This window comes from Thalassophryne amazonica, chromosome 16, assembly GCF_902500255.1.
Source record: "Thalassophryne amazonica chromosome 16, fThaAma1.1, whole genome shotgun sequence".
NCBI lineage: Eukaryota > Metazoa > Chordata > Actinopteri > Batrachoidiformes > Batrachoididae > Thalassophryne > Thalassophryne amazonica.
The window spans coordinates 9733435-9750884 of NC_047118.1; the positions used below are offsets into that span (position 1 = coordinate 9733435).

At 40.6% G+C, this 17450-nt stretch overlaps 1 protein-coding gene across 1 annotated transcript; it reads right to left on the reverse strand.

The window, feature by feature from the left end:
• Positions 1–2576: 2576 nt before the first annotated feature.
• Positions 2577–17158, reverse strand: dnajc7 (DnaJ (Hsp40) homolog, subfamily C, member 7). Its single transcript, XM_034190374.1, has 14 exons — positions 17044–17158; positions 15488–15576; positions 13534–13658; positions 12695–12808; positions 11274–11348; positions 11078–11196; positions 9348–9501; positions 8633–8797; positions 8396–8487; positions 6529–6602; positions 3951–4097; positions 3674–3826; positions 3512–3574; positions 2577–3437 (listed from the first exon to the last, which is right to left on the reverse strand). Exons 1-14 carry the CDS (start codon positions 17115–17117, stop codon positions 3400–3402), a joined length of 1482 nt encoding a protein of 493 aa, XP_034046265.1. The 5' UTR covers positions 17118–17158; the 3' UTR covers positions 2577–3399.
• Positions 17159–17450: the final 292 nt, after the last annotated feature.

Here is a 17450-nt window from a genome sequence, read left to right on the forward strand (position 1 = left end):
ATAGCTACCACCCTGGGATGGTTATCATACATTTTTGATTAGCACATGGTACACTAAGGCTGGATTCTAAGTGTCATTTAGCCCCCTTACGTCATACTGATTAGGTCAAAATTGATGACTGGCTCATGGACTATATGGTGGATTGTCTATTGTCTAACTTTAGGGCCAGAGAATTGAATCCTGCCTTTGCTGAAGCGTCCGTAAGCAAGAAACCAAATACCAAATATTTCCTGCTGCTTTGGTCAGCTCCTTCTGCTGAAGCTCCATTGGCAGTGTCGCTTTGGATGAGGCAGAAGGTCCAAGTGCTTTACACGGATGCCTCACATTCACTTCTTGAGCAAGACCCTGAATCCCCAAGTTGGTCAGTGTGACATCACGTGTCAATGTGAAGTGCCCAATTGGAAACTGGGACCACTTTGGGGATTGAAGACCGTAATCACAGCACTTGTCTGATCAAGGGATTGAAGGTATGGTTACAAGGCTGCTTCTCTATCCTTTAGGCCACCACTTGATCAGCATATTTTTTCATCATCAGTGGATTTAAAAATGGTGAAATTAAGGCTGTGGATCCTATATACATAAACGTATATAAAAAAAGTTCACAATGGGCAGTGGCTCCCTCAACACTTCTGTTACTTTCATGTCTTGCCCAGCAGTATGTTATCCAAGGTTTTTCCTCGATATTCAACAGGCAACTGGGTCAAAGCTTTACTTCTTTCCCCAAAGCCAAGTGACTGATGTTTGATTGCATGTGTTACAAGGCGTGACCTTTAATTAGAATAAGTGGTTTCAGAAAATGAATGAATTTTAATGAACCAGATGGTTTTCTGAGCTTGGAGTTAACATGTAGTAAACCCCCAGCAAACGAAGCGATCAACAGAATGTGGAGATAAAAACCATGCCATTTAAATGACTATGTCTTTGGTTCCCTGATTATGTTTGAACACTTTTATAAAACGGCAAACATCACATCAAACCCAAATGCTCCTTCTGATTTGCATATTAATATGCAAAATTATGTAATTTACATTCATAAGTGACAAACTGCCTGTACGAGTTACAAACCGATGCTTTATTTACAAACATCACAGAAATATACCGAATTCAGTTACAGATGATTAATGAACACCTTGAGCTCCACATTCACTGCACAACTTCTCCAGCAGGTGTCCTCCACGAGTAGTACGAATCAATCTTCCGACTAGTGAACCATTTTCAGTTCAAAACAGTTCGAAGCTTTAGAAAGCCTCGTTGACTTACGGTTTGCACGAGCCTGGCAACCTAGCAACCACAAACAAAGCACATATGGGCAAACAGCGCCCCCGTTCGGCGATGATACTTAGTATAAGCTACAGCAGGCTAATCATGCAATCAGTACAGCTGACGTCATTACCACATACCTCCTAAAACTAAAGATAGCAAACAGTTCGGAGAATCACAGACGTTACCTTTTATTGATATGACTGTTACTTTTCAGAGCGAGAGAGAAGGAGAAGTAAAGGTGAGGATGATTTTCTTGCATCACATGAAGTGTGCAGAGCAAACGAGCCCCATCACGTTTCCTTCTCCAGCTTGCTTGCAATATCGCTCACTTAGTCCATGGGTCAAGCAGGTTTTCCATACCTCTTAAGGGGACTAAACAACTCTTACAATCCAGCCTCAGTGTATCATGGCCTGCCTGCACCATGGGTCAAACTTTAAAAATGCTCTAATTATATTTTAAAGTATACCATTTAACTTGGTTGATCATAAGCATCCTAAAAAAGGTGGAGTTTACACGAAAAGGACTATATATGACTGAATGTTATGGAGTTATGATGTAATAAAAAAAACAAAGCAAAAACTGACAAAGGCCAATTTCATGTTGTACAGTGGTCAGAAGTTGCTCCAATTTTGGTAAAAAAGTGATGCATATTACTAGTTGAGTTTATAGGGTTTTGAAGAGTAATAGATTGTTCCACCTGCCATGCTTAGTTATCAAGTAACAGGGTAACATGTTGTAGATTCCAATGGATGTTAACCTTTTTTGACCTTTACTTTGCAGGCCAAGCATTCAACACGGCCAAAACTATTCCATTTATAAATCCCATTAGCTCAACCAGTCAAACCATTTTTTTTTTTTTTTTAAACAAAACTGGAGCAACTTAGATTTTGACCTCTAGCTTTTTCTTACCATTTTTTTTTTTTTTGCTGCTGTTTTTATCCCATAACTCCAAAACATTTTGTAAAAGACAGTTCAAACTATACCTTTGTGGAATCTTTATAATCAGCCAAATAATGTGGTATAGTTTTCAAAAACATTTTTAAATTTTGACCCCTGTGTAATTCTTCACAGACCCCTACCTGGCAACAGTTACCACCCTGGAATGGCCACCATAAAAGGTTGAGTAGGTCATTGTATACTGAAGCTGGATTGCAAATTCCATTTAGTCCCTTTGTACTGGTTGGGTCAAAATTGACGATTTGTTCTACATTTATGTCCACTAAAATGTCCCTCTACAGTAATGCGTGCAAAACTCACTGGACGCATTTAATTTCAGCACAATATTTCACATAATTCAAGACAACCAGCTTCCTGAGGGTGTGACTGATTTGCTCAGAGGTAGTGCTCCTTTGCAGCTTTAATACAACAGCAAAAAAAGCATCCTCAACTTACACAGATGGCACCAGCAAACAGGAATTTTGTAATAAATATACATATCAAAATAAAAATATCACAAATCAACACTTTACATTACAGTAAAATGTACACTGTAGCAATCTGTGAATGGCAACAACAAACAAATGTTGTGACAGGCAGAGTGAGTACGCTTGGTGTAAAGCCAACGTCCATCCCGCCAGCGCTGCAGTGTGCTTCCGCTGTACTGCTCGCCGACATTTAGGCTCCTGTTGTGAATTTTAAAATATAAGAAAAACAGCTGAAGCTCTCCTACTGGCGTGTGACACAGAGGCAGCTGCCAGCCTGCTGTCAGTCTGATGAATTCTTCAGAATTTTCATGCAGAGAAAACCCCCCTCAGTGGCGAGCTTCCCTAGGACGTGGCTTCCTGAACGCACCGTTAAAGGCGGGCACAACACTTCAACAATCCTACGTTTGGACCTCTGTTAGTCATTACTGACTTCTGTGTTTGTTTCCCTTCGAGACAAGAAACAGCTACATTTTAAAACCAGTAAGACTACCAACCGTGTGCGTGAGCCGTCCCGTTGTCCCAGCTCCTCGGGTATTTATCATTTGCTGGATGTGGTCACTAGGTTGCGATCACTGACTCAATGGCATAGACAAGCGTCTGACTTGTAATCACTCAGTCATATTTAAATAAGGATGGGGGAGGGGAGGCAGGGCATGGGGGGTTGACACTGTTGAAAAGTCCTGGTGTAATTGATGTGGAAGAGTCCTCCAATTAACCAAACTGGAAGAAGAAATTTCCTGGTCCAGATGCTGAAATAAACAAATAACTCAGCTTTAGAACACAGTATAGTTCCAATGCATCTGCACACGCACTGTAAAATTACCTTCAAAACTAAACCCTCCAGGGCCGCCGAAGAATGCCTTGAAAATGTTGTTGGCATCAAAATCTGGTGGACAGACACACAAAAAGAATCATCACCAAGCTCAAGTGAAGGATGCTTCACACTCTTGACTTTTTTCACCCAAAGCTTCATCCACGTACTGACCTGCCATGTTCATGCCATCGTCCTCCAGATCCTGACCACTGTCGTAGCGAGACTTCTTCTTTGGGTCTGAAAGTACACTGAAAGCCTCCCCCACCTCCTTAAACTTCTTTTCTTCTTCCTTCTGCACCTCAGGACTAGCACCACTATGACGGTCTGAAGGCAGCAGAAGAAAATAAATACAAATGATCTTTGGAGAAAAATAAAGAAAAAACCTCCCTCTGTCTCATTAAAGTTTTTGTTAACTATTACAATATGTCTTTTTTGATTCCTGAAGCACCTGGATGATGTAGAAGAGCTCTTTTGCGGTAAGCTTTCTTGATCTCATCTTCTGAAGCGTTCTTATCCACCCCGAGCACTTTATAGTAATCTTTTCGCTTGCTTTTCTTCAACTCCAGCTGGGCGTCTTTTAGGCGTTGCTTATTTTCTTTGTGTGGAGGAAACAAAACAAAATGTACAATAAAGTGACTAGAAAGCAATAAAATCAGCAAATAAATGAATTAGCATTTACATGGCATATCAATCAATCAATCAATCAATCAATCAATCAATCAACTTTTTTCTTATATAGCGCCAAATCACAACAAACAGTTGCCCCAAGGCGCTCATATGCGCATGCTCTAGTCTTGTTTTTTTCTGGGGATGTTACAGCGCCATACACAGACCAGGCATATATACTACAATGTTAAACAGAGCTTCGAGGCACAGAATTTGCCTCGAACATTCTATCCATTGTCCCCTCACTCGTGAACAAGACCCCGAGGTACTTGAACTCCATGTGGTGCAAGACCTCACTCCCTACCCGGAGTAGGCAAGCCATCAATTTTGTGCTGGGAACCATGGCCTCAGATTTAGAGGTTCTGATCCTCATCCAAGCTACTTCACACTCGGCTGTGAACCGATCCAGTGAGTGGAGGTCACCGATCGATGAAGCCAACAGGACCACATCATTTGCAAAAAGCAGTGATGAGACCCTGAGCCCACCAATCTGAAGACCCCCTGGCACACACTCTCTGGGACCCATTTTTAAATATGGGGACCACCACCCCAGTTTGCCACTCCTTAGGCACTGTCCCAGACCTCAATGCAATGTTGAAGAGACGTCTCATCCAAGACAGTCCCTCCACACCCACAGCCTTCAGCATCTCTCGACAGATGTCATCAACCCCCGGGGCCTTGCTACTGGAGAATTATTTGACTACGTCAGTGATTTCCTCCAGGGGAATTGATGATGATCCCCCATCAGCTTCCAGCTCTGCCTCTACTATAGAGGGCGCTCCAGTCTGATGCAGGAGTTCCTCAAAGTGTTCCTTCCAGATCACATCCTCAGTTGAGGTCAACAGAGTCCCATCCTTACTGTAGACAACTTGGATGGTTCCCCGTTTTTCTCTCCTGAGGTGCCTCACGGTCCGCCAGAAACACAATGGTGCTGACCGACAGTCCTTCTCCATGGTTACTCTGAACTCCTCCCACACCTGCTCCTTTTCCTCCCTCACAGGAGAGGCTGCCGCCTTTCAAGCCTGTTAGGACCTTACAACTGTGGGATATGTTATCTCGGAGTCCCAGTAGGACTCCTTCAGTCAGATGGCTTCCCTGACCACCGGTGTCCACCACGGTGTTCAAGAGTTGCCGCCCCTTGAGGCACCTAAGACTTCACACCACAGCTCCCCGTTGTAGCTTCAGCAATGGATAGTTGAATATTGGCCATTTTGGTTCAATGTCCCCAACCTCCACAGGGATGCCAGAAAGGCTCCACCAGAGGTGTGAGTTGAAGATCTGAGTCTCTATCATGGCCCACGTGTGCGTTGAAGTCCCCCAGCAAAATAATGGAGTCCCCCATGGGAGCCCCATGCAGGACTCCAGTCAGGGACCACAAGAAGGCTGAATACTCCAAACTGATGTTCAGTGAATATGCACAAACAACAGTCACAGCCGCCCGCCCCCCCAAAATGTACAGGGAAGCGACTTTCATCTACCGGGGTAAACTCCAACATAGTGGTGCTCAGCTGGGGACTTGCGAGTATCTCCACACCCACACCCTGGACATCTCCAGAGAAAAATAAGGTACCACTCTCCTACCAAGGAGAGTGGTTCCGGAGTAGAGGCCCACCAGATCTAATTGATAGCGCTCTACCTCCCGCGCAAGCTCTGGCTCCTTCCCCCACAGCAAGGTGACATTCCACACCACCAGAGCTAGCTCCTGCCGCCTGGGTCTAGTCTGTCGAGGCCCTCGACTTTCACTGCAACCCATGGGACAGCGCACCTGACCCCAACGGTTCCCCCTGCGGGTGGCGGGTCCACAGGGTGGAGATGGAAGTTCCACATTGCCTGTTTGGGCTGTGCCCGGCCAGGTTCCGTGGCAAGCTTGGCCACCAGACACTTGCTGACGGGCCCTCTGTCCGGTCCTGGAGGCCTCAGGCTTCCTCACATTTCTTCTGTCTCGTTTTTCCATGGTGTCACTGTGAACCATTCTTAGTCCGGCCCCTCACCTCAGACTAATTTGCCATGGAAGCCCCTACACCACACTCATTTCTTAAACGGTTAAAAAACACAAGCAAACCCAACCTTTGACATGTGAACCCAGCGACAATCCACCAAAGGTCACCCCAAGGTTTCTAATGGTTAGAAACATGTGCACAAGTATTTTGAGAGGAAAAAAATTGAAATTTTCTTCTGATAAATCCTATTATTTCTACAATATAATTATGTTTCTTTTTAGCCTGCAAGTTTCTACTGTAGTCTGTAGACTCCTAGTGCTAGCAAACATGCCAAACTGTTGTTGTATGTGATACAGTTTTATGAGGTGGTGCAAGAAGAAAAGTGTCAGCTCAGCAACAAGAGACAAGTGTGATTCTCACCTTTTGTCTTCTCTGTCTGGTAAACTTTCTCATAGTCTCTAACAGCTTCTTCATACTGCTCTGTATCCATGTAGCTGCAGCACAGTGAACACATCAGTTACTGCTTCTTCATTTAAATAATCAAGTACTTATAAACGTAAAGACAAAGGTTTTCCAAATGTCAGTCCTGGAGCTGACTTCCATTCCGACAGAGTTAACACCTGCAGCGTGGGGCTGTGACCAGAGATAAATACAGACTACAGGGTGCATCAGTCTCCTTTTCTGTTTTTGGGGATTGTGAGTTTGTGACCAACCGCTGTACTGGAAACAATACCAAGATCCACAACTCAAGTCAATATCTATCAGATGAATTCACTGCATATAACCTGCCATTTGGTGGCTGTGGCAAGTACTACAAAAATCCAAATTGCACATTCAATGAAGATGTTTGATAGTGAATAAATAAAATTTTATATGCGACGTAACTATTTTACACAATTGAGATGCTATTTAGGTGTAACTAGAAAGTTTATTTTAATTACAGCCCAAAAAGCTAACAATAACTGGGATGATTTTGTTTTAAACAGTTCTTACCCTCATCCTTTAAAGTAAATGTATTTTGAAATAAAATGAGTAACCATGTTACACTTGTTAACTGAACAAATATATAAGTGTATTTGTAACTGAAGTGTCATACACAATGAAAATTATCTAATTTCCAGTTAATACATTCTACACACACTGAATGCAGAACACAATGCACATTAGCTCTTTCTATACGAGAGCTCTTGGCTAAATTCTATTGTACCTGTTTTAATGGCAGGTATCCACCAGGTGGAGATACTTCTTCATTTCAAGAACCTTGATTACAAGCACATGATGATAAACCTGTTGCTTATATTAGTAGATACTGGAGGAGATCAGAAACTCCTCATTATATTTATTTTGGGAAGCACTTTGTATATATGGTTTGAAGTGTTCTGCACACACACATATTCATGATTATTGTTATTAGTGCCATTTTAATCCACACAATTTCTAAATTTTTATACATTGCCTGACTAAATTATATTTTTGACAGCTGCTCCAAAAAGATGTCAGCATTCATCCTCATGACAATTCATTGTCACAGTGACAGAACTGATCCCAGGTCAGCTTAGTGTCAACTGCTGTTAAGATCCAATAAATTTAGTTTTTCCTCCCCACATAAAAGTATGTTGTATTGACACATAAAAGATCCCCATAATAAATAGCAACAATTAATAGACAAGATCCCCTCCCCAAACACTTCTGCTACTTTTGTGATGTAAATGTCACTTTGTTTACATTGTTTATATTTCAAGCTTTCTCTCCTAAGAAAGCAGCCAAAACTCATTACTGCCTGCTTCAGTGAATGACATTGCCGCTACCATTTATTCATCTATATGGCTCCGACAGTAAGCTGTATATTAACACGAGCAAGAATTTATTAATAAGGACTTTTTAAAAACATGTCAGTTTGCCCCTTTGTGTGACTTAAAGTGGCCGTGAGCAACTTCTCAGCTGAGGCATTGACCTGTAAGAGGCATCTCCCCAAAGTCTGTAGAAACAAAAATATACTGACTGTGATTAAAAACTTTTCAGGACTGACCAAACATGGACAGAGTGATGAATAAAAAACAACTTGAATTTACACATAAATATAGGCCATAATGTCTATGTTTCCAGAAATCCATTGTACTCTGGAAGTCACTGGATCAACTGACTGGTCATATCACCCGCTAGACCATCGTTAACTGTTATTATTATTTATATTTATTGTCACAACAAAGTTTTCTTAGAGATGGTAATCAACACACAACAAACCAACAGTTTGTATTACTGGTGAAGTTGGGAATCCTGAACATACCATTGTGCTCTCCGTAAGTACGCCTTGATGTAAGTTTCATCCAGTTTGATGGCCTTTGTGCAGTCTTCAATGGCCTGATCTAGTTTCTTCAACTTTCAAAGACAGGGGGGAAAAAACAATCACGCATGGCAGAGAGAGTGTGAGGCCTACTGTTCATTTGACAGAAATATGAGGCACTCTGCAAAGCCTCTGTTCCACTTTCCTGTGACCACACTTTACAGGAAATAGATTACTCACCTTTGATCCCACAGTGGCTCTATTACAGTACAGCTTGGCATTAGTTTTGATGTTGTTGGGGTCTATTGTTAGTGCCTCTGAGTATAGATCACAAGCTGCTTCAAAGTTTCCCTCCTTGAACGCTTTGTTTCCCTCCTCCTTCTTGGCTTTTAGTGCTTTTGCATTCTGGGAAGAGTATATAGAGTAGGTTAGACTTAAAAAGTGCCTGAGCATTAACCAATAGCCACTTTTTGAAGAAAAGGCACTTCATAGACTTCAATCTAGAAATGTGGCAATTCACAGAAAGCCTCACACAAACACAAATCTACTGTTATTTTTACCTGGGTCTTTTATGCAAGATTCTGCCCCTTACCAAAAACCTAACCATTGTATTCCTAATTTTGAGTTTATTAAAGGTCACGTTAAAAACTAGGCCTGGGACCCTCACAGACAGTGTCCATCTTGTGAAAAGGCCCCATACAACACTTTTTATACATTGTGGGTGTTAACAATGGGTGTAGGCTAGTCTCACATTTTTAATGTTACTGGCTCTCACCAACAGGAGAAGATCTCCCTGTGTCTGAAACTTGGACACATGATAAAGTAAAACTTAACTTATATTTCTCAGAACTTCCAAACAAATAACACAAATACTTGATAGCTAACATAAAACAAAGAATTAGCACAGATATTATCTAACACTACTCAACTTCCGATTATGAACTAAATTATTTACCTTGCAAGCAAGCCGAGCCTTATCGTGGTCTGGAGCCATACGTAGGGCCTGGACAAAGAACTGGACGGCCTTATCAATGCAGTCTTCATAGTATAGACAAAGCCCACGCACGTAGAGTGCATCTGCATTAGTGCAGTCCATTCGCAGGATATCACTGCAACAAAACAAATGAAACACTAAGAAATAACTACCACAGACTTAATTGAGAAAATATGGTGCACAGAGCAGGAGAGACTAGAAGATATCCCAGATTGGGAGGTCACGATTTGAATGCAAAGACTTGTGGAGAAGGATTGTCTCTACACTGTTTTCATGATGCTTTTCTCCTCTTTCGTGTCCAAACTTGTGATGAAATCATTCCTTTTTCCTGTGCTCTTACTGTGAAAGACTCTTGTGCAGGAAACAGGAAGTGTTCTGTGACAATGTGGGTAGCTTTGAAGAAGTCACCCAGTGATGGATCGCCTATCAGTTTGTGTTCCTTTTTGTCTGACAAGTATTTTTTCTCTCCAGCAAAACGAGTTCCTTATCAGCTGATGTCTGCAAAGTTGATTTGTGCATGTTCGGAGATTTTTCCTGCTGCAGCTTGTTTTTTTGTTGTTTTGAATGTGACAGAGTGGGACACAGAGAGGAAGATTCAGCATTTCTGGGCTGAACATGGAGAAAACTGACTTCATGTGTTGACAGTCAGTGTCAGACTGGATGTTCCACTGTTTTCAGTGAGAGGCTGATGGGAAAATTATAGATGTCTTTATCTTAACAAGGAGGAATCACGGACAACAACAAACTGCGGACCCACCGAGATTTAAATCAGGAGGAGTATTTTTAAACTGAGTGCCAGAGTTTTTTTGTTTTAATATAATGCTATGAAAAAACTAAATTACTGCCTGTGTGGTTAACATTGAAAATTGACCATGTATGCCACATCACTTTTTTTTTTTCGCTGCAGAGATGAAAACGCGCCAGACAGAATGGTAATTAAACGCCCACACGAAATTCAATTATTTTTTAAATTAAAGTTTTTTTAAAAACATCCACCTAAAATAGAATAATTTTGTGACCCACCCCCCCAGCATATTGTAAAAAAAAGAAAAGAAAAAAGAATTCTCATGTTTTGTGATGATGTCATGCCAGTTTTCTGTTTTAATATAAACGCCGTGCAACATGTTTCAGTGAAGTAAATTATTGTCCGTGTGGTTGATACTGAAAAACAACCGTGCACGTCACTTTTTTTTTTTTTTACAGCGCCAGACATCTGCTGTGAAGGAACCCACTGAATAAATGACAAAAGGACAGGAGAAAAAACAGACAGACAAACGATTTGTTCTTTGTGAGGAAATGAAACATTATTGAAATGGGCAGTCCAACAAATGTAATTTTTGGCCGAATTTGTGCAAACACCCACCCCCCATTTCAAGAAGAATTTCTTGGGGAATACTCAGGGTGCACAGATGCATGAATATGGTAAATATAGTTCTATCAAACTTTACATACTGGAGTATATTCTGTGCACATACCATACTGGTTGTAGTATTTATTAATGACAATGAACGCTGCAAAGGCAAAGACTTGGAGATTTTAGAGCTGTCAAGACCGATTCAAGGCTGAGTGTTTGGAGGAGGTGAGGCCGAGAGTTAAAAGACTTGGCCAAAGATAGGGAAGTGTGGATAAGCAGCAGAAAATTAATGGGAAGAAAAAACAAACAAGCTAAACTCTCAAACATGACGTGTTACCTGGCTACGGAGTGGGCCTCGGGGTAACGTCCCAGTAGCGCTAAGGATTCAGCCTTCAGTATCTTAAACCTGTGACAGGCTGTGGCTGATACCAAGGCACGGTCCATACAGAACACAACCTAGAAACACAATCATAATGCATACTGATTAAAAACGGATAAAAATTGGGTAATAATGTAAGTGCTGAATAGCTTACCATCCTAAAGTCTCGCTTCTCATATCCAATCTCTGCCATTCTCTCATACTCCAGGATGGATTCTGCATTCTTCAGCTGACAAGGAATTTGTGATATTTATTGAGTATGAAGAAGGTTTTTAGGCAATAGTAACTTTAACGCATCAAACCATCTCTTCTGAGTCATGCATGCGCCATGATGAAAGAGAGTAGCTGAATGCATCGTTGGTCATTTTATAAAGTTTAAGGTCAACAGGCTCATGTTTACCTTCGTAGGAATTCTCTCAATATTACTACACATTTTCACCTCTTCAATGGTGACAACGAGACATTTTACCCTGAGTTAATAGCCAACTTCACAAAATTACTCTCTGTAGCCATTTGCTCTTTCGAGTGTTAGCATTCTAAATCAATGCAGCACAGACCAAAATAGTTTTACAGCACAGTGAAAAGATGAACCTAAAAAGATCTAAAAATAGAGTTTAGGTTGAAAAAGCCCAGAATTCCCTTTAAGAATATGAACTGTTACATAGTTTTGTTAGTGAAACACTTTTGAAGCAAAACAATTGAAAGTAGTGATACAATCTTTAAGGTGTTTGTCTATATGTACTGCCCAATGAGAGACTGGCAGCCTGTCCAGGGTGTATCCAGTAATCTCCCCAATGACTGCTGGGATAAACTCTAGCCCCCCATGACCCTTAAATGGATTAATTGGGTTCAGAAACTGGATGGATGGGAATAATTTTAATGAGTAATTATACAAATTCAAGAATTTATGCTAACAAATACATTTTCAAATGTTTATTTCCACAGATTTGACCAGCTGCAGATTTGTATCATATTTCTGCCTACAAATGGAATCCTAGGAAGTGCAATGATAAATGTAAAGTTGTGACACCTTATTTTCCAGTAATTTTAACTACATGGGTTTCAGAAAGTATAAGATGAGCAACCTTTGATGATCACCAAGTAAAAGAAACTCCTTTGGTCATCAAGGTCATGCCTGATAACTGAATATATTAAGGTGATCATAATAAAACAGGGATGAACCAGTCAATCAGCGTTCCAGCCCTGGATGTTGCTTTCAGCACAAACCACCGCTCTAAGAAAAAGTTTGAGTGGAAACACCAACTACCAGTACTATACTTAATTATCCCTCTACACTGTTTCTTCCAGTTTGGTTTTGTTAAATCAATAAACTTGCTGGTCTGGAACAAAACAACTGTACTTCAGCAAGCACGAGCAGTGACTAGCAGCATTTTAACACAGTTTCACAAACTAAATTTGTACAGTGTAAAGGCCTTACTTCCACATGCATTAATTCTGTGCAACACTGTTCTGTATCAGGCTTTTGTACTTTATTTGGTCAACCTACACATATGATTGGTAGTGGGCAAACATGTCAAAATGAGCAAATGTTTGCTCCAGCTCTGGTCAACTCACCTCTTGTTGTGCTTGGCTGTTGTCAGGCTCCAACTCCAGAACCTTCTGGAAACAACGACTGGCTGCCATCGCATTGCCAAGCAACAGGTGGCACTTGCCCTCTCGTAAATGACCCTGTTTGTAAAAGCTAACGTTCAAAAACTGAAGCGATAATCTGAAAATCCCACCCACAATTTTGTCTGAAATACAGTTCCTTGTTAATGCAATTGCAATGTGTCCCAACCTCTTAAATTTGCCACGGGAATTAACATTTTGCATGTGTACATATCAAACTTTGAACCCAGCTGCAATGGCTGATTTTTCACTTGGCTGCTATCAGGAAATTCTCTTCTTTATGGTTCACAAAACACTAAACTGGAGACAAAAATCCATTTTAGATCAGCAGCTGAGCTATCAATGCCAACTTTCACCTTTGAAAATGAGGCAGCACGGAATTCTTGGATTAGGCAAGAAAACACGCCAGGGAAGCCTGAAGATGTGATCTAGGCCATTTTTAAGTACTTATTACAGTAAGATTTTAATGAGTACGTAAAGAAAATCTATGAAAACAACATTAAGAAAATAATAATTTTGTATGTCTGTAATACTCCATGGATACTTTTAAATTTATATTATCATTATAAACCACAGGCTAACCACAATGTTATATTTACTTCTGTTTTTTTTTTTTAATTATTACTACCAAGTTAAAAAAGAAAATTATAATTAGACACATTAACTGAAAAAAACAGCACATCTATAATAACACTATTTACCAAGTATTCCAGATTTATGAACAAAAATTAAATGAAAAAATAAATAAAATGAATATAGTTCAGCAGCCCTTTTCCCAAACCTACCTTCATGAATGTGTTATCTAACCGCACTGCTTGTTGGGAATCTTCTAAAGCTTCTCTGTATCGACACAACATCATAAGCGTGGCTGCTCGGTTTCCATAGTAACTTGCATTCTTCGGACATGTGTCTGTACCATAAAATAAAATAAAAAGTTACTTATATTTTCTCAAAGTGACAAAATGTTGTGGCCAAAATCTGAACTAATATTTATTTGTGTAACAACAGGACAACGTATCAGTATGGTTTAAGAATATGACATTTACTAAATTTTTTTTTTTTTTTTTTAGGTTTTGGCCTTGGTTCATCTAAATTAATTATTTTTGTTTTTGTTTATATTATTAACCTGGTGGGGGGAAAACACGTGTTACAGGAGTAAAAACAAACAAACAAAAAAACCAACTTAATTTTCATTATGATTTTTCTTTAAATGATTACTGTAACATTGCGAGCAGTTTAAAAAAAAAAATCAGTTTCATCAATAGTTCAAAACTAATATGCAGTTCTTCATAAAGGATACGGGGCATACTGTATGCATTGCACATATGATTAACAACAACAACTTGGTCTACATCTGGCAAAAGCTCAGACTATCTGGGTTAACCTATTTTAGTAACAGAGGTAATACAGTGTCTTCAAAATCCAATATTTATTTATCTCAATATTTATTTTTCTGCAGAGGAGATTGGTGTAGTTTTATCTATAAAGAGTTACAAATAGATTCTGCACAGGAGAATAAATCTGTGGTTAAAGTAAAGAGGAGCACTCGCCCCATCCTCACTGGGGTCCTCTTGTCCAAGCTTTTTAATCCCCAACTGCTCCAGTTGAGCTGCTCAGTGGCTAACAGAGGAGACTGTGAACTCAAAGAGCAGCTTCCTGGACCTGAATCAATATAACTGTGCGAGTGGGGACAGGGGGTACCTGGAAATGTCATCACTGCCCTAAATACATCGACCTAGGACGAATAAAGAATAACGGTTGGGTTTTACTTCACAAGAACGCAGTCTCAGTTGGCTAAATTTGGTATCACAACAGGTGATAGCTTGTATTTGAGTAGTGGGGATGGATGTCCCAATCCATTCCCAATGCTCTGAGTATAAATGTTCTGGGTTTGTCACAGAAAAAGGTGACAGTATCCACTCAGTCAAATCTGACAGGATAAAAATATTGACACGTCCACTACCAGTCAAATGTTTGGGCACACTTTCTCATTCAATGGTGTATTCCTAGTGAGTACAGCTTGAAATTTGTTTGATTGTGCTCCATCTAGGTTAAAAATTTGAAGCAGAAGCAGAATTTGTTGCTGTTCTGGCTGAGGGCACAGCTCCTTACTTTCGTTTTCGGGGAGGTTGCCAGGTCTACAGTTTATAAGCCAGCCTGTTAGAAGACAAGCCAGAGTAAGCCGTTTCACCCTGTTTTTGGGTTGCAGGCAATTGCAATAAAACGTCATCCTGTGGAATAGGGGTGTAAAGATAATATGTGATGCTGAAGTTCCCGTTCAAACTGTAGGTTGATTGCGATTCCTCGCTTGTAAGCTGTCTTGGATAAAAGTGTCAGCCAAATAATTGTAAAGTATTAATTTTCCATTGACTCGGAACTTTAAAACAATGAAGTTACCCGAAAATTATATACCAGGATCACAGTTCACCACTAAAGGCGTTGAAGGTCTTACAAAGTACAATTTATTATGTTTGGACTGGGTGCCGGGTCGGGTTCTGCAGTTCAGCAATTTAGGTGTCGTTATTGGCGTGGCAAGATTTGCTGACTGTAACTTTGTGGACAATGTTGTGATCTTTGTGGATCCCAATTTTCCTTACGGTCACCACTGTTCCCACAGGATCCCAATTTTCCTTACGGTCACCACTGTTCCCACATCCAAGTAAAACCCAACCTTGAGAAAAATCACTGGAGCCTCTCAGAGGAGGCAGCATGTCCTAGAGTGAGTGCTGCTCCACTCACCTATGGCCTTAGTGTAGTAATTGAAAGCTTCTGCGTAATCCTTCTTGATATAAAATGCATTGCCTTGTTCTTTGAAGCCCTCTGCTTCCCTGTGTAAATGACAGCAGAGAGAAAAACAGTTATGCCAACGGATGATGCCACCACATCTGACAACACAACAATTAACGGTCAACCAGTCAAAGTTGTGCAAACCTATAAATATCTTGGGACTATTATTGATAATTCCCTGAATTTTGATGTAAACTGTGAGGCGATGTGCAGGAAGCAGCCCCCACGCTTGCCTCAGTTTCCTGAGGCATCTGTTCTGCCTCAGGAAACTGTCCTACTTCCACATCAGCCAAACCATGTTAACACTATTTTATTGTGCTTTTATTGTCTCTTTCATCCTTTTCTTTGGTGGTATGGTTTGGCAGTCTGACACTGAAGGACAGGAACAGACTGTCAGATCATTAAAAAGTGTAGTTGGCTGATCGGTGAATCGCAACTGAGCTTACACTCCCTGTACATCAAACAGTTACAGCAGATAGCCAGCTGCATCACAAGTGATGACTCCCACCCTCTGGCAAATGGATTTCAGCTCTTACCTTCTGGTTGTAGGTTCAGAGTCCCAAGGTGTAGGACAAAACACTACAGTAGTAGCCTTATCCCAACTGAACAAATCTTAGCAGGGTTTACACATATTTATTTATGGAACAATTTATTTGCCTTTTGCACACTGATTTTATGCTGGCAGTCTTTTAGTGGTTTCTCTTGGTTCTTGTTTTTAGTCTTTCAGTAAGCTTGCGACTACCTGTTTGTGTCTGTATGATGCTTTTGTTTTGCATATGTTCTTTGTCAGTTTTTTTTATTGACTGACTAACATGGATGCCCTTTGTTCTGTTTTGCTGTAAGACAAATCTACCTACAGGTACAAATAGTCACCTGAACCTGATCAGAAAACCCTTAAAGCAGAATAGTTAATTTTTTTTTTTAATCAAACACTACACAAGCCAATTATCACATTCACAATAATTCTGTACAATGGCAGCATGTCAGTGATCATCAGGGAGTGTTACTGCATTAACTAAACATAAAAAAGGACTCAGCTGTAGTGCAGCTATTCTGTGAAGCAGACAGACAGTCAGATGAGAGCCAGGAACATATGACACCATGGAGCAGGCAACTGCCATTCCTTTTTTTGGAAACCTGTCAGACTGCTCAGTCAATGAGTGAATGACTGAGTGGGTTACATGCACAGTCTAACTAGTAATCAACCCGACAATTACGAAGGGAAACCCCATAATGAAAACACGTAACAGCCATACTCTTTACAACAACCACGGTTTCAATAACTCTACATGCACTATAACGTGCTGCTTGATTCCAACCTTAGAATTCGCCAACAGAAACAAGCTAGGCTAAAGCTAACCCCAGTCAGCTAACAGCGCTAGCACGTCCCCCAGTTTTGAAATGCGCCAAGAACGTTAACACGTCAAGCACTTTGACTCCACATATCAATAAGTCGCTTTATTATAGATTGTTTTCTAACGCTGACAACAAAAGCTGAATTCTCATACCTTTCTAATTCCTCGGCACAAAGCAGTTCGATGTCAGAATCCGTGCTCATCGCTCCACACTGCTCGGTCGCCATTTTGCCGATAAAGAGGCGGAGCGAAACCTCATAACGTAATCTGTTAGCGCTGTTTCTTCTTCTTCTAATAGATTCCGGCAGGCTATACGCTGGCATAGCATAAGGCTGCCCCCCACAGGTAATAGGTAAATACTTTATCTCGTGTTAGACTCTCAAATAGAGGTTGGTGGAATGGAGGAACTTAATCACAGCTTTGTCCACTAAATGCGAGTAACTGCCCTCAGAAAAAATTGACCCAAAAGAAAACTCAGTCAATCCACAGTCTGACAAATCTTTAAACAATTTCCGCCTATCACTAGAATACATAGGACAGCACATTAAAACATGATGAAC

Coding starts and splice junctions, on each gene's coding strand:
- dnajc7 (XM_034190374.1), bottom strand. CDS start 17,117: ATGGCGACCGAGCAGTGTGGAGCGATGAGCACGGATTCTGACATCGAA. Junction 12,809..13,533: donor TAGATAACACATTCATGAAG/GTAGGTTTGGGA, acceptor TTTTACAAACAG/GGTCATTTACGAGAGGGCAA. Junction 3,438..3,511: donor TGGAGGGTTTAGTTTTGAAG/GTAATTTTACAG, acceptor TGTTTATTTCAG/CATCTGGACCAGGAAATTTC.